The following is a 22065-nucleotide window of genomic DNA, read 5'->3' on the forward strand; positions in this document are numbered from 1 at the left end:
AAACCAATTTCTTAACGAAGATTTAATAGGTTTTTATATATTATAAATATTAGTAGTATAGTATACCTTATAATTAATATAATTATAATAGAATAAAAGATTTAAGTAATAATTAATAGTAGAGTATAAGGAAATTTTATCTTATTAAATCTTATTAATAGATTATAATTATCTTAAACACTTAAAGATAAGCCCTATTAACTTACAATTATAAAAGAAACTATAGTAAAGTATAGCTAAGAAGTAATTAATATAAAAGTTACGTAGCTTTTAGTTAATATATAAGGTATAAAATATTAAGTTATACTAGATATTATAGTAATTTTAAAACATAATATTATATTAAGAATACCCTAATTATAAGTAAGTAATCTACGAGTTAATTAAAGAATTAGTTAACTTTAATAGAATTTACTAGAATATAATTATAAAGCTAAGAGTAGCCTATAAAAAGCACCTTATTTAAACTATAATAGGCCTTTAGAAATATATGTAATTACTAGAGAGCTAAAAGCTAAGATAATAAAGATTCCTAAGAAATACTTAAAGTATAATAAGCTATTTAATAGAGAGCTAGAAATAGAATTATTAGAGTATTTATACTAGAACTATAAGATTAAACTTTAGCTTAATACTAAATTAATATTTAATAAAATTTATTCTTAAAACCCTAAGTAAAATAAGGCGCTTAAGAAGTATTTAAAGGATATATTATAAAAGGGATATATATAACTATTAAAGTCCTTAATAGAATACTTAATTCTATAAGTATTCTATTAAAGTCCTTAATAGAATACTTAATTCTATAAGTATTCTATTAAAGTCCTTAATAGAATACTTAATTCTATAAGTATTAAAGAAGAACGAGAAACTATAATTATATATTAATTATTAACACTTAAATAAAATTATAATTAAGAATTAATACCTATTACCGCTTATAATAGAAATTAAAGATAAAGTTAAAAAAGCTAAATAATTTATTATACTTAACTTAAAAGAAGCCTATAACCTTATACGAATAAAAGAAAGCTATAAGTAAATAATAGCATTTTAAACTAGTAAAGAATACTACGAATATTTAATAATACCTTTTAAGCTTATTAACGTACTAATAACCTTTTAAAGAATAATTAATATAATCTTATAAAAATAACTAAAAGTATTTATAATTATATATCTTAATAATATTCTTATTTATTTAAATACCCTTAAGAAATATAAATAATATATATATAAGGTACTATAAACTCTATAAAATAATAAACTCTTAGTTAAAGCCTTAAAATACTAGTTCTATTAGAATACTATATACTTTTTAGGGTATATACTTATATATAAAGAAATATAAATAAGCTTAAATAAGATTAAAACTATTAAGAAATAGCTTATATTAAAGAATTTAAAAGAAGTTAAAGGATTTATAATATTTATAAACTTTTACTATAAGTTCTTAAGCGAATATAAAGATATTTTATAACCTCTTATAAACCTAATAAAGAAAGAAGTTAGCTTTTAATAGAATAAATTAAAAGCTATAGTATTTTAAAAGATAAAAGATTTAATTACGTTAAAACTTATATTAAAAGCACTTAATTAAAATAAATCTTATAAGCTTAAAATAAACGCCTTAAACTTTATATTAGGTAAATAGCTTAAATAATAAGATAATTAAGAAAGATTACACTTAATTACATTCTTCTTAAAGAAACTCTATAAATCTAAACTTAATTATAGAATTTATAATAAAGAACTTATAGCTATTATTAAGTACTTTAAAGAATAGAGATACTATTTTATAAAAGTAAAGTATTAAATTAAGGTTTATATTAATTATAAGAATCTTATATTATTTTTAACTATAAAGAATTTAAATAAATAATAGATTAAATAGTATAAAACTCTTATAAATTATAACTTTAAAATTATATACTATAAAGAATTTAAAAATAAAAGAGTAAATACGCTTAGCTAAAAAAAGAACTTAAAATTAAATAAGTAAGTAAGTAATATACCCTTATTACGCGTTATTAAGAATAAAAACCTTATATTAAGTACTTAAGAAATTAATATAATCTAGTAAGTTAAGCTAAATAAAATATAAATATATTAGATCGTATTATATATTAATAATAATAGCTATTTAAATAATTAAGAAATAAAAACGCGTTTATTTAAGAAAGGTAAAACCTTCTTATATAATAAATAATAATATATTTCTAGTATACTTTAAGAAAAGCTTATTAAGAAAATATACGAGTACCTATTACATAAATATTAGAGTATAAGAAAAATAATTAGTAGGCTAAAAAGATTATATAACTTTTTAGAAAGTAAAAAAATAATATAAGAAGTTATTAAGAAATATAACACGTGTAATAAAGTAAAATTAGCGTAACACGTACTATATGAAGAATTATAACTAATATTACTACTTAAAAGAGTATAGTAAACTATTATAATAGACTTTATTATTAAACTATTAAAGTTAAAAAAACCTATAATAGAAGTAGCTTATAATAGCATTTTAATTATTATAAATAAACTTATAAAATACACCTATTATATTCTATATAAGAAATTAAGTAATACTAAGAACTTAACGTATATATTCTTTAAAATAATTATTATATAATATAAATTATTAATAAAGCTTATATTAAATTATAATAAATTATTTACCTTAAACTTTTAGAAATACCTTATAAAAACTATAAAGATTAAATAAAGCTTATTAATAGTATTCCACTTATAATTAAATAAATAAATAAAAATCTTAAACTAAATACTTAAATAATATTTATAAAGCTATATTAACTACTAATAGAATAATTAGGTAGAATAGCTATTACTAGTATAATAGGCTTATAATAGCTCTAAGATTAATAATATAAAGATATTATTATTTAGGGTAAATTATAAATTTAACCCTATTATTAAAACACATATAATATAAAATATAAACGCGCTAGTAATTATAACGTATATAGTAATTATAATAAAAATATAAAAATACTTATAATAAGAATAAATATTTTTATAGAACTAAATAAAATATTACGTGAATAAAAAGAGATTACTAGCGCTAATCTTAAAGAAGAGATATAAAGTATATCTTATTCGTAAAAATATTAAAATTAAGTAACCTAGTAATAAACTTAACTAAAAGAAAATTAAACTATTTCTTATTAAATAAAAAATCTTAAATATTAACTATAAATTATTATTATTAAATAAAATAAGAATCTATTTTATATTTTATATATTATTACTAAAGAAAGCATTAAATAAATCTATAATTACTATAAATATTATAATAAAAGATACTAATAAATATAAAGTTAAACGAATACTTAAAGTATAAAAAGATATAAAGAATTATTATTATCTTATTAAATAAAAGGGATATTTAAACTCTAAAAACACCTAAAAACTAGCTAAAAATCCTACGAATTACTTAACGTTACTTAAATAGTTTTATTTTTAAGAAACGTATTTTAATTAATCTTTTAAGTATTATTTAATAACTTAATATTAAATTTAATATTTAAGAAACGAATTAAAATAGAATTTAAATTCTTAAAAGAAGTAAAAAGAACTCTTATAATCTTTTAAAGCTATTTTACTTTCTTATATTTTATACGTTTTAACTCTTTAACGTTATTAATATTACGCGTAATTACACGTATTATTTTCTTAAACTATAATTTCTTTTATTTTTATAAATATTAGACCTTTTAATTCTTAGCTAAGGCACGCTTCTTAGCTTTTTTAAGCTCTCTTTTAAGCTTATAATATTAATTTATAATACTATAAAGCTATTAAAGGGTTACCCTTATAATATTATAATTCTTTTACTTATCTACTATATACTTTATATAATAACTTAAATTAAAAATAAAGGCTTTATATTAAAGAAGTCTTATATAAGTATAATAAGTGTAAGCCTTTATAAAGAATAAAGATAAATTATTGATTATTATAAAAAGAAGATTATTCTAATAAAGAGAAGAAGTAAATAAAGCTTCAAACTACTATTTTAAGATATAATTAATTAATATAATAGTATATAATAATAAAAGAAAGAAAACGTATAATACTTAAGTTAACTTATTTTAATAGCCTTAAGAATAAAACTAATAAAGGAAAGGTATAATATTATAAATAACACTATATAAGATACAAGACGAGACTATATTAGCTAAGATAAGTATAACCTATAAGTATAAGAAGAAGGTAAAGGCACGTAATTAGCTACGTAACTTAAAAGGTAATTAAAGAGGTTAATATTTAAATATATTAATTAAGAAGAATTAAATTAATTAAACCTTAAGCTAATTAATTAAGGTTTAAAGGGATTAATAGTTAAGTTAATTAATCTAGAATTATAATAAAGAGATAAATAAATACTTAAGAAGAAAGTATTTCTATAGTTAAATAGTTTAATTCTTTATTAATTAATTTAAGTAATAGTTTTATTATTAAGAGTTATACTCTTAATAGCCTTATTATAATATTACTTAAAAGCTACTTTATAGTATTTAACCTAACTTACTTTCTAAGAAATAGACCTACTATACCTTAAAACCTAAGCCACCGTTACATAAGGCTGCAAGCTCGTACTAGTAGGGATTTTCATCCAGTTAAAAACCGGATAATAAATAGTACTTTATTTCATACTTAAATTACACTATAATAAAAGTACTAGTTAACATTCTAATTATAAAGAGCTACATCCCATACATTACACCCTTAACGCGACTAGCGGTCACTTGAGGTACCTAGCTGCAGTCGATTAATGTGGGTCCAAGTGACCTGCTTGCAGCCTTAACACAACCGATGGGATAAATTTTTACCCTAAGGAACGCGGGTACCTAGGTAGGTATCAAACATTGTCACCAGTTGGCCAGATCAATGCTGCTTGGTTACTTGAAAACGTATAAGTACCTACTTATAAGTACGTAGTAGGTACTTTCAGTAGTAGGCCGTCGGTCTTGTCGGCAGGGTAAAGCCGACTGCGTACGACCAGAGGTCGTCAAATTGATCCTTCCTAGCTTCATTTTTCTGCGGAGCATCCGTCTCCTTTTCGCGCAGCCCTGTACACTGTATTCTGTCAAGTTATTGCGAGTCCTTTTTCGCTCGTTTTCTTTCCTTCTCTTTTCTCTCTTTCGATCCCTCATTTCATTAACTTGCTTAGCCTGTCAATTTGGCACAAGGGTGTGCTGGCACTGGCGCGGCTACAGCCTCACCTTGCACGCTTCCTTGCCTGTACTTTTACGTCTCTCATGCAAATACCACCCCTTTCCCCCGGGCTAGCAGTAATGGAGAACGGAAATACGCCTTTCATCGGGGACGCCTTGTACATTAGTCTGGACGAAAAGAAGACCTTGTCTCTACCTGCAAGCGCCAACTTCCTTACACTTTTTGGTAATACCTTCAAATCAATCAACTCTTCAGTATCAAGTGTATTGACATTTGATAGAACCAATTCCCAAAAGCAGCCTTCGATCGGTCTGCAGATCTATCCTAACAGGTTGGGGCCGTCAAGGCATATTCGCCCAGTGAGAGTGAGATGGCCAGCTGACATGAACAGCAGATTCCTCTGGCAAGCGACAGGTGCCACTTTATAACGTCATATGGATAGAAATCGCCAATGGTAATCTCTTCATTGACTATGCGGCACAGTCGTCAAAAACGCATGTCAAACTTGAGAGGTGGACATTTGCGCTTGCGAAAGACAATGAATCCCTAGGTAGCCTGCGGCCAGAAGAATTTACGGCTCGTGTTCTTGAACGGGCATATGGGGATTCTCAGCTTCGTAAAAGAGCATATGTGCTCATTAATCCCCATGCCGGCCCAGGGGGCGCTCTGCGCAAATGGAGTAACGAGGTCAAGCCGCTTTTCGATGCTGCCCGCATGGAACTGGACGTCGTCACATTGAAACGGGGCGGAGAGGCCACAGATCTCGCTGAACAAGTCGACATTGACAAATACGATACCATTATGGCATGTTCTGGTGACGGCACTCCTCATGAAATCTTTAACGGTCTGGCAAAGCGTCCTGACGCTGCCCGTGCCTTGGCCAAGATTGCCGTCAGTCATATTCCTTGCGGGTCAGGCAACGCCATGTCCTGTAATCTCTATGGCTCATACCGGCCATCGTTTGCGGCGTTGGCGATCATTAAGGGTATCACTACCCCCCTCGATCTCGTATCCATTACGCAGGGCAATCGTCGCTTCCTGTCATTTCTCTCCCAGTCTCTGGGGATCGTTGCAGAGAGTGACCTCGGGACTGAACATCTTCGCTGGATGGGCGGTTCAAGATTTGAGGTCGGTGTTTTGATGAGAATATTTCGACGCCGATGCTACCCGTGTGATGTAGCTGTCAAAATTGAAGTTGGTGAGAAAAACGACATCAAGGCTCACTATAAGCGGCATATCAATGGTGCAGGCGCCAAACAGCTCCCTCCAGATGTTGTTGCTATAGAACAAGCCGGCAGTAAAGGTCTCCCGCAACTCAAATACGGCACCGTTCAAGACCGACTACCAGATGATTGGGAACTTGTACAGTATGATAAAATTGGCAACTTTTACTGCGGAAATGTAAGCTGGTCCGGCTACTATCTTTGTCTTTCGTAGAATTTGTGACTAACTCCAGTGCAGATGGCCTACATGGCACCGGATGCAAATTTCTTTTCTGCCGCAATGGCCAGCGACGGCTGCATGGACCTTGTTACAGTTAATGGGGACCTCTCTCCTATCACGGCCACCAAGCTCTTATATTCAGTCGAGTCTGGAAAATTTTTCGACAACCCGCACGTACAGTATAAAAAGATATCTGCGTACCGCATTATACCCAGAAACCAAAAAGATGGTTATATTAGTATTGATGGCGAGAGAATCCCGTTCGAACCTTTCCAGGCCGAGGTACATCAAGGCTTGGGAAGGGTCATTTCCAAGAGAGGGACATTCGAGGCAGCCGGCCCGGCGAATTGGAATAAAGTGACGCTAGCGGATCGTATGCACGCATAGGCACAGTTGCGATTAGCAACGTGTCTTGGTGACAAATTATGTTTGGTGGGAATTTTGTCGAGCGTCGTGGAGGAAGAGCTTTGATACCCAATTGTACCATACCATGAGAAGCAAACATTGGTGGGCACAACAGTTCCATGTCTTTGTGTGTCTAATTGCTGATACCCGTTGACAACTAAGTGGGCTAGCCACTTAGTTGACCACAAAATTCCGGGACAGCTATAAAACTCTGGGATACTCTTAAAGCTTTTAAAAATCTAATAATATTAATATTAAATTAAATAAATTATATAATTAAATACTTTTAAGATATTTTATTATATTATATTAAGAGTAATAATATATTATACTTATAAGTAATATTAATTTATTTAATATATTATTTATTTATTTATTTTAGGTACCCTAGAGCTATTATAAGCTATTCTAGTACTTTTACATGTAATTCAAGTAAAAAAACCCTTTTTATAAAAAGAAAAACTCTCTTACTTTTATTTTAAGTTATTTTTACCTTACTATAATTAGAGCTTTAAATGTATTATATTTTTTATATTTTTTACTATACTATATTATATTATATTATATTATAATATATTATAAGATAAGAATATTTATAAATGTATTATAAGGCTATAAAATATCTAATATTGTAAATAAATGCTTATATAAGCATATAATATATTAAAATAAAGCTAAAAACTATAGGATTTTAAATCTTGAAAAATTAACCTTAAAACGTGGATAATAAGCGAGATATTAAGCTTTAAAGTTATATCTTAAAATAAAAAGTAAGTAAAGTAAGGCGAATTTTTAATTGCTTATAACTTTTTAATATAATAACTTATAATAGTAAAAAGTTAAGTATTTTAAAGAGCTAATTTAGCTCTTTTTAATTATATAAAATTATCCCTTATAACCCTTATAATTAGCCTTATAATTTTAAGTTTAAAAAAACAAGGGTTTTTTTTACTTATAATACATTTATAGGTATTTTAGTAATGTAATGTAATGTATTTAAATATAATACATGAAAATATAATATAATATAAAATATAATACACAATACACTTGTATTTACTATATTTGTAAGAGCTTTAATTATAATAGGTACTAATCATCTATGACATAACATTGGCTAAAAAGCATATTGCACTGCGTACAGTTTCCAGAAACACAAATGATCAAAGAGTGTATTTTGAATGGTTCTCAAGTGAAACTTGAATTTCAATTAATGACTGAAACATGTCTCTGTTGTTTTTGTGTACATGTATTATTCCAAGCTAGCGCTCCAATTTCTCGCCGATCAATGATAAGATAAACCAGACATGTGGAGGGGCAGCTTTCCCAAGCTCTAAATTCCACTTCCACCCACACTTCAATCTTCCCCTCAATGCTGCTAAAAGCAAGTTCGTATGCTTATGCGCATGCGACGATTTAGCGGAACAACATCCGGCTAGGCAATTCGTCAATAATAGTGTCAATTCGACTTGTTTCACCATGCCTGGTCGGGGCAGCAAAAGCTCTTTGTCAAGTTCTTGGGGCCGGCTGAAGCCAGTGGAACAAGATCCTCTGCAGAGCATGGGATTACCATCAAAAGGAGATGCTCGGTGAGCCCTCGCAAACGAAGCCCAGTGTGAAAGAGAGTACGGCTACTGCTAACCCCCGGGTATAGATTGCTTGATTATAAAACCCAAGAGAATTTCTACACCAATATTGTGGACAAATACATGGCATTCTGTTCCGAGGCGGGGCAACGGGACGAGCTTCTACGCCGCTTATCTTCCCTTCATATCGATGTGATGCCCGCTGCCGGTAGTCATATACCAATCCCTCAATATCCTAATAGCAGTGCTGGAGCTTCGCGTTTCATTCCTCCCAATTATATGTCAAGCGCCAACGATCTCTCCGGTATTCTGGCAGCTCTACGAAAACTCAGAGAAGGCATTGTCGCTTCAAACCGTGTCGATGATTTTTCGGCACAAGCATACTTATTCTGTATACGCTTGTCTGTCTTGGCGAAACAGCCAGAATCATATCATGCTGCTATATTACACCTTTTGAATGTAATTCATGTCAGACACCCGCTTACATCATTGGAAGTTCAAGAGGTAGTTGGATATCTTGTGCTGGACACAGCGTGTCGCAGACGACAGCTTGGGGAGGCTATTGCGATTCGCCAGCAATTCAAGCTGCAAGATGAGAAAGTAAATGCAATCCTGCAGGCTATAATACATGACAATTACGTCCTTTTTAGGCGTATCCAGAAAAATGTGGACGGCCATAAAGCTCGGTTGATGGAGTGGGCAGAAAGGGATGTAAGAATACATACTCTCAAGTGTCTCGGGCGAACATACCTTTCTGTGGACTTCAAGTTTCTAGAAGATGTCACAGCATCGAAGTGGGAAGATTTGACAAGAAATGATGGCGTGGGGTGGGAGCTGGACAAAGAAAGAGTCATCATTCGAAAAGTCAGGGCTCGGTGAAGCTGTTTTGCTTGGAGAACTTGGGTTACTTTAATATACAGGGCTCTTTCGCTTCTATAACGTCAAGCTCGGATGCCTGGGAAATATTTAGTGTCGAATTGGTCGGCACAACCCAAGGCTTCTCGCAAAACCTGTCCAGCAGGTATCGCATCTCCGGTTGATAAAACCAGCTCGTCTCCTTCTGCCACATACGCATGCGGGCTTGCATGCCCAGGGTTATGTAGATATCCGCTTGTTGACTTTGACCAGCGCAGTCCTCCCTTGTCGTAAGTTTCAACGCAGGTCGATTACTTCGCCGGTTCGCAGCACCCAGATCCTCCAAAACCCAGAAAGTCGGGGTATGGAGTTCCGATCTAATAATATCCAGCCGACAGGCTGCAAATGACAAACTGGGTGTCGCGGCTTTTGGCGGCTTCAAGACAGATCAGATAGGGTAGGAGCGAGCGTCTTTGAACCAGACTATTGACGCGCTCGAGAGTAGTAGACATGGGCTACAGGGAGCTCGAGGTTTACTTGTAAATGTATAATTCCATCCGGCCCAGGTCAACAAGCATTAAACTCCAAATTCGTTTGTGAAATAATGGATTTCATTTACGGAATTGGAGACGGATAGGTGAAGACTAAGCCTGTTGGCGGAGCTCTTGTCATCTGAAGGTTATAACATGCAACATTGATTTGCAGCCATAATCTTGTCAACTTAGGGAAAAGTGGACGGTGGACTTATAAAGGTCTCGAGAACCATGAAAAATTGCGAGCATCGATTGGACATTCTACGAAGTTCAAAGCATAGACGTAGCGTAAGTTGCGAGCGATTACCGAGCAAAGTACATATGTAGCGGTTCAATAATATTAGGCAGATTGATTTACCAAGAAACTGCAACAATATTGAGAGAAACAGCACTTCCCAGATTACAAGAAGTACCAAAACCCCAAATACCTGCTCGCGCTAAGTCTCGTCTGTGGTTATTTTCATCTCAGGCTTCAACTAGTTACAGTATTTCACATTCTCATAACTTTGTTTCGTCCTGGAATCCAAAACGCAGGTGCTAATGCGTGATTCGTTTCCAAATACGCCACGGCCCAGATGTCTGGACTCTAATGTAGAGTATGTCCCACGTGAGTCCTCCTCAACGATCGCCCACCTATCCGTCTATGCAGACACAACTTTGACTTGCATTGTTGTTGAGCCTTGTCGAGTACTACACCACAACGTACACCCGAACTGCCTGGTTTCGGTAGTTTGGTGTCCATGTGGACATCCCCTCCAGTCTCTGTTAACTTGGTCTTCTTTCTACCGGCATAGAAACTCCATGCTAGCATGTACCTCGTCCCACCCATCAATCCTAGATCCATAGTGTTCCGGGATGTCTGTGTTGGCCTGTATTAAACTAGGTATGTTGATGTGTCAAAGTTTCGGTTGTGGAATGCTGCATCCGAGACCTGAAAGATGCTGGCGAGCTGCATCAGCGTTACTTCTTTTGGTAAAATTGGACAGCCTTTTCCAATTCCTCGAGGCTAGATCTGTCCCCGTATACATCGAGAAGGGCATTGTTTCGACGTTGCAGTTCTGCAGCTTTTGTCTCAGCTGCAACAATATCCGCAATCCGACGTTCCCGTACGCGACCTATGTAAACTTTGGCAATGTACCCTGCACCGCACAAAACAAGAGCAGCTTTGAGCCTATTTGCGCGGGCATGAGAGGTATATTAGCTGTGGCACTGTGCATAGCTGAAGGGGGGCCCGGAGTGGCCATCTTTTCCACTACTAATGAAACATGTATTTGCTATCGCCGAGGCATACACTGGTACACCACATCACCTTAAAACACAGCGCGCGATGGCCAGATACCTGATCCGGTCAACCACTTTTGGCCTCCCCCACTGAATGACAGATACTTACCATCGAAAGGAGGGGCGGCGAGACTGCCGCAGGTGAGGGAGGATGCTCGGATGCACCCTTGCAGACGTAGAAAACAACCTGTTGTATAGAGCTGTTGTGTATGTCATGCTGGGCGGTCGAAACGTTGACGTGTCCGAGAGAACACAGCACGCGGCGATGCAATCTCTAGTATTTAAGTGTACCAGTCTCCATGTGTTGTGTTCGAGTGGTGTGATAATGGCTGGGGCGAGAGTGCAAAGGAAGTGAAGCAACGCTGGTTTAATGTGCCCGTCCCCCTGTCCCCCGGGCAGGCAAACGGTCAGCTGTTATTTCGCTCCACGTCTCCAAAACCATGCACTCATGCACGGAACTGTTACGTCGCCTCCACAATTGATGACACAGGATCTTCCCCGTACTTCCGTCAGTTGCCAGACGCGACCGAGTCTTTCGAGCCTGCGCAACACACATCTTACAACCCAGGGACTGGATGATAATTGCAGGCAGGAAGCTATATGTGACTGTGTATATTATCTTCTGTGCATACATAACTACCTAGGTAGTGACGACAACGGGCACAAAAAGTCGACGTGACCTATCTAGTATTTGACTCGGATCGGATCCGCGGGCACCTTAAATCCCTGTCCTCTGGAGTGGTTCCGTCAACACAAGCGGGCAACCTGATGGCGGAGCCATCACTGGGGCCCCGCCTTCATGAATTGCTTGGGGTGCGTTTAAATTTTACTCGGGGTGCGTTCACTAACCAAATTTAGCTAACCGGCCTGCTATTACGCCCCTTAATATATTTTTAGTATAAATGTACGGTAGTTATACTTAACACTAAAAAGCTATAATTAATAAAGATACTTAGCATTAATCTTTAAGCTAAAATAATAGTTTATTAAAAGACTTTAAATAAGCTAATAAAGTTAAAGATTACTTATTTTAAGTATTTAAAGAGATTATATATAAGTGAAAATTAATATTATTATTAAAAATTAATATTATATAAGATAAGTAACTTAATTATTATAATAATTAAATTATAATAAAAATAATAGGTAAGAAGAAATAATTAAAGAATAAAGCTCTTTTAAAATTAAGGAAATTATTTCTTAAATATAACTATTATTATAATTAATATTATAGCTTTAATAAATAATCTTTTCAAAGCTTAAATAACGCTTAAAAAAAGCTTAAAAAATTAATAGCTTATAAATATATATATATTTATTAAATACATTAAAAATTACGTTTTTAAGTAATTTAAAGCTCACTTAATATAATATTATTAAGAAATTCATATATTTAATTAATTACTTTTACATTTAATTATAATTATACATTTATATTAAAAATATATTAAGAGGCGTAATAGTAGGCCGGTTAGCTAAATTTAGTTAATGGTAGAGCAAAACGCACCCCAAGTAAAATTTAAACGCACCCCGAGCAATTCACCCGCCTTCTGCACCTGTCGCCAGGTGGGAAAGGCAATGCCCCTCGGCTGGGCCCGGCTTTGATTTCGGCCTGGCCCTGGGATCTTAGCCTCGGACGGACAGGATCTCACCATGTTCCGAGGAAGACTGCGTCCATGGTGCCGTGTCATGCCACTTCTTGCCTACCCTGCAGATTGTCAGGAGGATCAAGTCAACAATGTATCCAAAGAGGGACCTGCATGTTGCGTAAAGTGTTATTGGATGTTCCAGATTTGACGGTATACAGGACTTTTCGGGAAACTGGGCATCATGCCCACTGTCCTGCAATCAAAACGTCGAAACGAGGCCAGTACGCTGTTAATCCGGGAGTGTTTTCGGCTGCCATAAAAACATGCAGGGGTGATGAGAGTATCCTCCATGTCTGTGCCAGTCTCTCTGCCTTCACAGTCGCGCCCATAGGTCGGGGGGCGAGATTAAAAATTAAGGGGTTTATTTCTTTGAAGGGAATAGCTACTGTGTACCTTCTGCCTCAAATCAAGAGGTGCAGTCTCTCCAAGGCCCTCGTAAACACGTGAGACCGTACCATTTAGCCTGCTACAACGTGGGAGCCCGGCCCTAAAGCAAAGCCTGCCATTTGACATTAACCGGCCACCATGATGGAGTAGGCAATCAATAATTTTTGGCCTTGGCCTTGAGACGTCAGGGATGCCGTTGAATTCAAGGTCTCTACCACAAAAATCTCCTGCATTTAGAGCTACGACACAGACACTTCGTCATATCTTCTATCTTGCCTTCTAGCTCTTCAAAATCTCCACTCGCCCCATCCACGTAATCAAATGTCAGCTCTTCGCCTTTTTGAATGTCCTTTATAGCAAAGAGGGCCAAGTCATGTATATGTTTGTCTGCGTGGTCCCCAACACGGGCAAAAATTCGCATATTTGGATCGCAGGAGTGGTTTATGAATCGGGTAGGTCCCGACATAAATTCCCCATCCACTTCGAGTGGAGGACCCTTAAGTCGGGCATCCAGCGACTGAGGATCCGTGAATTTGTCCAGGGCGAAGAGGTATACATCTTTTCTGTGATAAACCACAGAGGCATCTCGGCGTCGATCAGCTTCGGCGGAGGTGATGACTTCGCCAAGGTAACGGTCCACAAATTGGCCCTTCTTGATTGATTCTTGAGTCCGTACACCTGCATGTGTCCGTCAGCAAGTCAATTTATCCCCCAGGATGGGTTCAACTTACCCCATCCACGATCTTGCGTACGAAAGATTTGAAGCGGCACAGTGCGACCACGCTCGACTACTCGGTTTGGGCAATCTGGGGAGCAGGCACAGCCCTGATGGCATTCATAGAGTGGCAGCTTGGACGAATGGAGTTTTGATCGTAATAGACCTGCTTTGTTTCCATGTGTATGGTAGGCATATGCCTTCTTCCGTGCTGGTGATGGTGACGCTCTGGTGGCCGGATCCAGTCCATTATGGTCATCACCTGCATCGTCACTGGCTTCGTCTCGGTCGAGATCTGCGAGACATAGACAGCCCGAGTATTGGCAGTCTTCGTCCTGACCACAGGTGCAACCGCTTCGGAAGCTGATGTCGGCTGCTGTGACGCCAGCACCAAGTACGACGCCATTGATGAAGCGAAAATTTTGGGGTAAAGTTTGGCTGTCTATTTCGTTTACTATGGTGATGGGGGCCGTTTTGTGTGTTGGGAAAGACCGCAGCTGGCACCAGTGACAGTCTTCCTTCTCATCTTCGTTGCCCTGTTTTGATGATTTCGCAAGTATCAGTCCCCGAAAACCTTTGTTTGTGGAGGGCACACCCGTCGGGTGTGGGTTGCCTTTCAGTCGTACAATGGGAAATCGATAAACAGGGACATCGAACATACATCTTGGCCATGGTGGAAAAAGTGTCTCCTCGTGGCATCTTCCATCGCGCGGTGTGATGTTTGCTTACGAGCATAGGCTGTGCTTTGTTTTCGGCGGTTGAATCCACAAGCAATTTCAGACCACAGCACACTCTCTCCTCTCCATTTCCAAGTCCAAGTTGTGGGGGCTCAGTATGCTTTGCCAGTTTGCCTGATTGATCAATTGATACCCTCCACGAACGTTGCACCACCAGGGTAAAGTACCTGCTAGTACGGAGTAGGCGTACCAGGTAGGCAATTACTTTGCAGCCACTTGCGAGCCCGACTAGCTGATGTCTGATCGCTACACTCAATTGGTCCCATTGCCTTTTAATATTCACGAGTGCTTGCTGTTTCGTAGAGTCGCGCTAGCATACCTACATCAGCGTACATGTACACGGCCTGGCTGGACTCGGTGCTCCTCTGTCACGTGACACGCACGATCTATATATCTAGTTGCCCACAGGGCTCGATTAGCTTAGCTTAACAAGAAATTATTATATCACGTTATAACTAGTAGTAATTATACGTTTACTAAGAAAATTCGTATACTAAGATTAAGATTAGTTTATTAGAACTAAAAGCGTCTTTTTTTTATTTATTTATTTATTATTTATATCTTTAATACCTTTACTATTATAATTTATTCTTAAGACTATACGTCTAGTATAATTTCTTACTATAAACCACGTATTTATATCTTTAATTTTAAGCGATTACACTTTAATTATTAATTAAATTACGTAATTACACGGGAATTATTTAAGCGTCTTAGATTTTAATTTCTCTTTTACTTAAACTAAGAGTAAACGTTTATTTTAAACGTTTTATAATAAGTAAACGTAATAGCTTAAATAGCTTAATATTTACGCGTAATTAGCTGTTTTAAGTATACTAGAATCCCTTTAAAGTGCGTAAAGGTAATCCCTACTATTAGCTCTTACTTAAATTTAAGCGTAATACGTTACCCTAGTAAATTAAGTAATAAGATAACTTAAGCAATTATATAATTTAGTAATACGCTAAAAAGAAGCCTTATAAATAAGCGAGAATTACAAGAAAGAGGTAGTATTATACCTACTATTTTCATAAGAGATTTATTTACTATTATTCTTAATATTATCTTCTTTATTTTAGGTTTTATTAGTATTAAAAAACGCTTATTTATCTCTTAATTTAACTTCTTTAAAGCTCTTATTATCGTTTATTATACTAGATTAGCTAGTAAATTTACGATTATTAAAGGGCGTTTTAAACGCTATTTATAACGTAATAAAATCTATGTAACTTATACTAGAGGCCTAACGTGTTATAAATAAGAAATAATAGTAAATACTAGAGTTAACGTTATTCGCGCTAATAAATACTATATTACGTTCAGAGCATTAAAAGTAGTGTAGTTTTATAGTTTTTAGTGAGTTTTAATATAGTATAATATAGTATAGTTTTACTACATTACATTACATTTTAAAAATTAGTGTAATATATAGTATTAATTAATATATAAGCTATTATTAGCTGATATAATTAATAAGCTAAAATAAAGCTAAATTTACTTATTAATATTAGTATTAATAAGTAGGGATTAGTTAGCTTAAATAAGCTAAAAATAGAGATTAAAAAACTAATAAAAATAAAATAAAAGGGAATTATAAGGGAGTTATATTAAGTAAATTAATATTATTTTTATATTATTATTATAAGTAAAATATATTAAATATAATAAAATTAAAAAATTCTATTATTTATATATAAATATCTTATAAAATAATAATATTTATAGTATTACCCTATAATTTAAGTATAAAATATTAAATATTTAAGTTATAAGAAATATATTAAAGTTATAAATAATATATTTAAATACCTTAAAATTTTTCATATAAAATAATATTTTATACTTTCTTTTTATATATATTATTTCTTATATTATAATAGATTTTATATCTCTTACTTAACTTTTTTATTTTTAAATTTTATTATAAAAAAAGTTTTACTAAAAAAAAGCTTATATAAGCATATTATATATTAAAATAAAGCTAAAAATCACGTAATTTTAAATCTTATAAAATTAGCTTTATAGTGTTATTAATAAGTAAGTTATTAAGCTTTAAATCTCTTATTTTAAAAAAGTAAATCTTAATTTTTAGCTAAGATTTAACCTATTATAACTCACTTAATTTATAAGCTATATATATAAAAACTAGTGTATTATAAAGAGTTAAATTAGGTTTATTTAAAGATATTAATTATAACCTTATAAATCTTATAATTAACGTTATATATATAATTAAAATTTCCCTTTATAACTATATATTACACTATAAATATAATTATAGTGTAATTAAATTATATTAAAACTATAAAAACTATATTATATTATAAACTACACTAAAAAACTACATGTAGTGTAGTTTTTTTGTTAATGCTCTAATTACGTTTAACTAATATAAGTTTCTTTAATTTAAATTTAAAGGATCTAATAGGTAATAAAGTTATTTTAAATGCTTATACTATTACCTATATATATATTTACGCTTTTATAAATTATTTATTCTACCTAATAAACGCTTAAAGTAAAAGAGCTATTTAAGAAGTTTAAACGACTTACCTATAAGGGTTAGTATTAATATAACACGTAAGGTTACTATTACTAGTAAATTAACTATTACTTTAGTTAATAAGCGTTAAGTTACTTTATACTAAACTAATTAAACGATTTAAAGAGCTATAAATAATTACGTTAATTAGGCTTAAAAATGCTTATTATACCTTACGTAATTATTATAAAGGGAAGGATATTATAGCATTTATTTATAATCTTATTTAAGATATAAAGGTATACGAGTAAAGCCTAGTCGCTTAATTATATACTATATATATATCTTTTAAGAGTGTAATTTAAGCGCTTATTCCCTCTCTAATAAATAATACCACGTTAAACGCGTTTCTATTAAGTATTAAAGATAAAGAGGTAACTGTTACGAACGACACTGCACAAGACACGGGACGGGACCGCACCGGCTAGGACAGGCATGGCCCGTAGGTATAAGAAGAAGGCAAAGGCACGTGACTAGCCACGTGATCTAAGAGGCGATTAAAGAGGTTAATGTTTAAATATATTAACTAAGAAGGATTAAACTAATCAAACTTTAAGCTAATTAATTAAGGTTTAAAGGGATTAATAGTTAAGCTAATTAATCTAGGACTATAATAAAGAGGTAAATAAATACTTAAGAAGAAAGTATTCCTATAGTTAAATAGTCTAATTCTCTATTAATTAATCTAAGTAATAGTCTTACTATTAAGAGTTATACTCTTAACGGCCTTATTATAATACTACTTAAAAGCTACTTTATAGCATTTAACTTAACTTACTTTCTAAGAAATAAACCTATTATACCTTAGAACCTAAGCTACTATTACATTTTAATTAATTCTATTTAATAAGTTACCTTAAAACTTTAAGTAGTAATAACTTCTAAGATATTTACTTTAAGCGAAAAGACTACTAACTTTAAGGAGATAATAAAGTACTTTTATAATAAGATTACCGAGCTTAAGAAGTAGAATTAATAGCTTCTTAATTAATAGAATAATCTTTATAAGAAACTTAAGGCACAAGAAGAGAAACTTATAGTAGTTTAAAATCTTACACCTATATCCTTTATTAATAATAATAATATATTAAAATTCCCTAAGCCTAAACTATATAATAGTTATAAGGGTAATGTAAGGAACTTTCTCATATAAGCTTAAGCTTACCTACGAGTTAATAAAAAAATCTATACGATACCTAAGTTACAGATTCTTTATATTAGTAACCTCTTAACTAGAAAAGTAATAGAATAGTAGGAGCTAACCCTCTACGTATATCTTAAGCATAGCGCTAAAGCTAAAGTAAAAGTTATCTATATCTTCTCTAATTATAAAACCTTTAAAGAATAACTTCTCGTTACATTTAGAAATTCTAATAAGTATAAGAAAGCTATATAATAACTTACTTAACTTAAGCAGATTAGATTTATAGCTTATTACGCTAGGGAATTTAAACGCATTATAGTAAAACTTAACTAAAATACTAAACCTAAAATGGAAGTCTTTTATTAAGGACTTAAAGAAGAAGTAAAGGATAATATTTATTAAGAAGATTGTTCTAAGTTATTTAACGACTTTATTAAAATAGTTATTAAGGCAAATAACCGTTTATACGAGTAACATTACGAAAAAAGTCATAGGAAATTTAAATTATATACTAGGTTTAATAAACCTAATAGTAGTAAGCCACGCTAAATATTAATAGTATACGGGTACCACGCTAGACTTATAGAACTTAACGCTACGAATAAGGAAAAGGGGAAGACTTATTATAATTATAGTAAGACTAGACACTTTACAAATAAATATAAAGCCTTAAAGAAGCTATAAAAGCTAATTCCTAAAGGTAAAAAGCTTTATACTATAAACTAAGAAAACTTACCTACGCGAAATCTTAGTATAATAAGTAATAAAGAAAGCCTTACGTTAGTAAATAATATTAGTTTAAATAAAGATTAGAAATTTAAAACCTAACTAATACCTAATAACTTTTAGGAACACTAAACACCCTCACTAAAAAGTAAACCTTTACTAGAATAGATCTAAGAAGAAGAGAATTATTTAACTAAGAAAGACGAACCTAAAATTAAATATAAACTCCTTAATTAGACCTTTTATTACGATAATAATTACTATATACACCTTAATAGTAAGTAAGGTAATAAATAGTTTTTATAAGAATAAAAGGGAAGGAGAATAACCCTTATAATATAACTAAAATTATAACGAACTAATTTAAAGATATTAAACGAGAAATTATACTATACTAAGGATAACGTATATACTATTCGAATTACGCCCTTATAATCTAAGAAAGAAAACTATATAACTACGAGTAACTCACTTAATTTAAGTTCGATTAACACAAATAGTAGATTAAGTAATTACCAAGAAAGCTCTAATAAAACGCTAGAAGATAATTGCTAATAATAGCGCTTAGAGATACGCGCTAAATAATAATAAGAGAAGAGGAATAATAATTTAAGAAATAACAGCTATTATTATAATTAAAACCGATTTCTTAACGGAGATCTAATAGGTCTTTATATATTATAAATATTAGTAGTACTATACACCTTATAGTTAATATAACTATAATAGGAAGAAAGATCTAGGTAATAATTAATAGCAGAGCATAAGAAAATTTTATCTCGCTAAATCTCGTTAATAAATTATAATTACCTTAAACACTTAAAGATAAGCTTTACTAACTTATAATTATAAAAGGAATTATAGTAAAGTATAGCTATAAAGTAGTTAACATAGAGATTACGTAGCTTCTTATTAATATATAAGGCATAAAACACCAAGTTATACTAGATATTATAGTAATCTTAAAACACGATATTATATTAAGAATACCCTAATTGCAAGCGAGCAATCCACGAGTTAATTAAAGAACCAGTTAACTTTAATAGAATTTACTAGGATACAGTTACAAAGTAAAAAGCAGCCTATAAAGGGCACCTTATTTAGACTATAATAGGCCTCTAGAAATATACGTAATTACTAGAGAGCCTAAAGCTAAGATAACGGAGATTTTTAAGGAATACTTATAGTATAATAAGCTATTTAATAGAGAGCTAAAAATAGGACTACTAAAGCATTCACGCTAGGATTACGAGATTAAACTCTAGCCTAATATTAAACTAACGTTTAATAAGATTTATTCTTAGAACCCTAAGTAAGATAAGGCGCTTAAGGAGTATTTAAAGGATATGTTATAAAAGGGATATATACGATTATTAAAGTCCCTAATAGAATACCTAATCCTATAGGTATTAAAGAAGAACGAGAAACTATAACTATATATTAATTACTAATACTTAAATAAGATTATAATTAAGAATTAATACCTATTACCGCTTATAATAGAAATTAGAGATAAAGTTAAAAAAGCTAAATAGTTTACTACACTTAACTTAAAAGAAGCCTATAATCTTATATAAATAAAAGAAGATTATAAGTGGATAATAGCATTTTAAACTAGTAGAGGATACTATAAATATCTAGTAATACCTTTTAGGCTTACTAACGCACTAGTAACCTTTTAAAGAATAATTAATATAATCTTACGAAAACAACTAGAAGTATTTATAGTTATATACCTTAATAATATCCTTATTTACTTAAATACCCTTAAGGAATATAAACGATATGTATATAAGGTACTATAAACTCTATAGAATAATAAACTCTTAGTTAAAGCCTTAAAATACTAGTTCTATTAAAATACTATACACTTTCTAGGGTATATACTTATATATAAAGAAATACAAATAAGCCTAAATAAGATTAAAACTATTAAGGAATAGCTTATACTAAAGAATCTAAAAGAAGTTAAAGGATTTATAGTATTCGTAAACTTTTACCGTAAGTTCTTAAGCGAATATAAAGATATTTTATAATCTCTTATAAACCTAATAAAGAAAGAAGTTAACTTTTAATAGAATAAACTAAAAGCTATAGTATTCTAAAAGATAAAAGATTTAGTTATATTAGAACCTATATTAAAAGTACCTAATTAGGATAAACCTTATAAGCTTAAAACAAACGCCTTAAACTTTATACTAGGCGAATAGCTTAAATAATAAGATAATTAAGGAAGATTATACTTAATTATATTCTTCTTAAAGAAACTCTACGAACCCAAACTCAACTATAGGATTTACGATAAAGAACTTATAGCTATTATTAAGTGCTTTGAAGAATAGAGACACTATCTTATAAAAGTAAAGCATTAAATTAAGGTTTATATTAACTATAAGAATCTTATATTGTTCTTAACTATAAAGAATTTAAATAAATGATAGATTAAATAGTATAAAACCCTTATAAATTATAACTTTAAAATTATATATTATAAAGAATCTAAAAACGGAAGAGTAAACGCGCTTAGCTAAAGAGAGAATTTAAAATCGGATGAGTAAGTAAGTAATATACCCTTATTACGCGCTATTAAGAATAAGAACCTTATGCTAGGTACCCGAGAAATTAATATAACCTAGTAAGTTAAGCTAAATAAAATATAAATATAATAAATTACATTATATATTAAGAATAATAATTACCTGAATAATTAGGAAACGAAAACGCATTTATTTAAGAAAGGTAAGACCTTCTTATATAATAAACGGTAGTATATTCCTAGTACACTTTAAGAGTAGCTTATTAAGGAAATACACGAGCACCTATTACACGGATATTAAGGTATAGGGAAAATAATTAGTAG

General features: G+C 31.9%; 4 protein-coding genes across 5 annotated transcripts; 2 read left to right on the plus strand and 2 right to left on the minus strand.

Moving 5' to 3' along the window:
- Positions 1 to 4886: 4886 nt before the first annotated feature.
- Positions 4887 to 7278, plus strand: LCB4_1 (sphinganine kinase lcb4). Its single transcript, XM_066120618.1, has 4 exons — positions 4887 to 5427; positions 5483 to 5533; positions 5597 to 6603; positions 6664 to 7278. The coding sequence occupies exons 1-4, from the start codon at positions 5286 to 5288 to the stop codon at positions 7030 to 7032; spliced, it is 1569 nt and encodes a 522-aa protein (XP_065974453.1). The 5' UTR covers positions 4887 to 5285; the 3' UTR covers positions 7033 to 7278.
- Positions 7279 to 8412: 1134 nt separating this feature from the next.
- Positions 8413 to 10053, plus strand: J3458_014549 (uncharacterized protein). 2 transcript variants are annotated; one of them, XM_066120619.1, is made up of 2 exons: positions 8413 to 8639; positions 8705 to 10053. In XM_066120619.1, the coding sequence occupies exons 1-2, from the start codon at positions 8530 to 8532 to the stop codon at positions 9513 to 9515; spliced, it is 921 nt and encodes a 306-aa protein (XP_065974454.1). In that variant the 5' UTR covers positions 8413 to 8529; the 3' UTR covers positions 9516 to 10053. The 2 variants fall into 2 exon arrangements, with proteins under 2 accessions (XP_065974454.1, XP_065974455.1); XM_066120620.1 differs by having other exon boundaries at positions 8419 to 9559.
- A 57-nt stretch (positions 10054 to 10110) lies between these two features.
- On the minus strand, positions 10111 to 11671 carry J3458_014550 (uncharacterized protein). Its single transcript, XM_066120621.1, has 2 exons — positions 11415 to 11671; positions 10111 to 11195 (listed from the first exon to the last, which is right to left on the minus strand). Exons 1-2 carry the CDS (start codon positions 11519 to 11521, stop codon positions 10985 to 10987), a joined length of 318 nt encoding a protein of 105 aa, XP_065974456.1. The 5' UTR covers positions 11522 to 11671; the 3' UTR covers positions 10111 to 10984.
- Positions 11672 to 12873: 1202 nt separating this feature from the next.
- DIM5_1 (Histone-lysine N-methyltransferase, H3 lysine-9 specific dim-5) lies at positions 12874 to 15076 on the minus strand. Its single transcript, XM_066120622.1, has 3 exons — positions 14718 to 15076; positions 14073 to 14592; positions 12874 to 14019 (listed from the first exon to the last, which is right to left on the minus strand). Exons 1-3 carry the CDS (start codon positions 14760 to 14762, stop codon positions 13553 to 13555), a joined length of 1032 nt encoding a protein of 343 aa, XP_065974457.1. The 5' UTR covers positions 14763 to 15076; the 3' UTR covers positions 12874 to 13552.
- Positions 15077 to 22065: the final 6989 nt, after the last annotated feature.

This window comes from Metarhizium acridum, assembly GCF_019434415.1.
Source record: "Metarhizium acridum strain ARSEF 324 chromosome Unknown scaffold_320, whole genome shotgun sequence".
In the NCBI taxonomy this organism is placed as follows: domain Eukaryota; kingdom Fungi; phylum Ascomycota; class Sordariomycetes; order Hypocreales; family Clavicipitaceae; genus Metarhizium; species Metarhizium acridum.

Excerpts from the sequence above, each read along its gene's own strand:
- LCB4_1 (XM_066120618.1), top strand. The coding sequence starts at position 5,286 with ATGCAAATACCACCCCTTTCCCCCGGGCTAGCAGTAATGGAGAACGGA. Across the intron at positions 5,534-5,596 it reads CTGCAGATCTATCCTAACAG|ATTCCTCTGGCAAGCGACAG; the intron begins GTTGGGGCCGTC and ends CATGAACAGCAG. Across the intron at positions 6,604-6,663 it reads GCAACTTTTACTGCGGAAAT|ATGGCCTACATGGCACCGGA; the intron begins GTAAGCTGGTCC and ends ACTCCAGTGCAG.
- J3458_014549 (XM_066120619.1), top strand. The coding sequence starts at position 8,530 with ATGCCTGGTCGGGGCAGCAAAAGCTCTTTGTCAAGTTCTTGGGGCCGG. Across the intron at positions 8,640-8,704 it reads CCATCAAAAGGAGATGCTCG|ATTGCTTGATTATAAAACCC; the intron begins GTGAGCCCTCGC and ends CCCCGGGTATAG.
- J3458_014550 (XM_066120621.1), bottom strand. The coding sequence starts at position 11,521 with ATGACATACACAACAGCTCTATACAACAGGTTGTTTTCTACGTCTGCA. Across the intron at positions 11,196-11,414 it reads CGCCGCCCCTCCTTTCGATG|GCTCAAAGCTGCTCTTGTTT; the intron begins GTAAGTATCTGT and ends CCGCGCAAATAG.
- DIM5_1 (XM_066120622.1), bottom strand. The coding sequence starts at position 14,762 with ATGGAAGATGCCACGAGGAGACACTTTTTCCACCATGGCCAAGAT. Across the intron at positions 14,593-14,717 it reads TTTTCCACCATGGCCAAGAT|GGCAACGAAGATGAGAAGGA; the intron begins GTATGTTCGATG and ends TCATCAAAACAG. Across the intron at positions 14,020-14,072 it reads TACGCAAGATCGTGGATGGG|GTGTACGGACTCAAGAATCA; the intron begins GTAAGTTGAACC and ends GGACACATGCAG.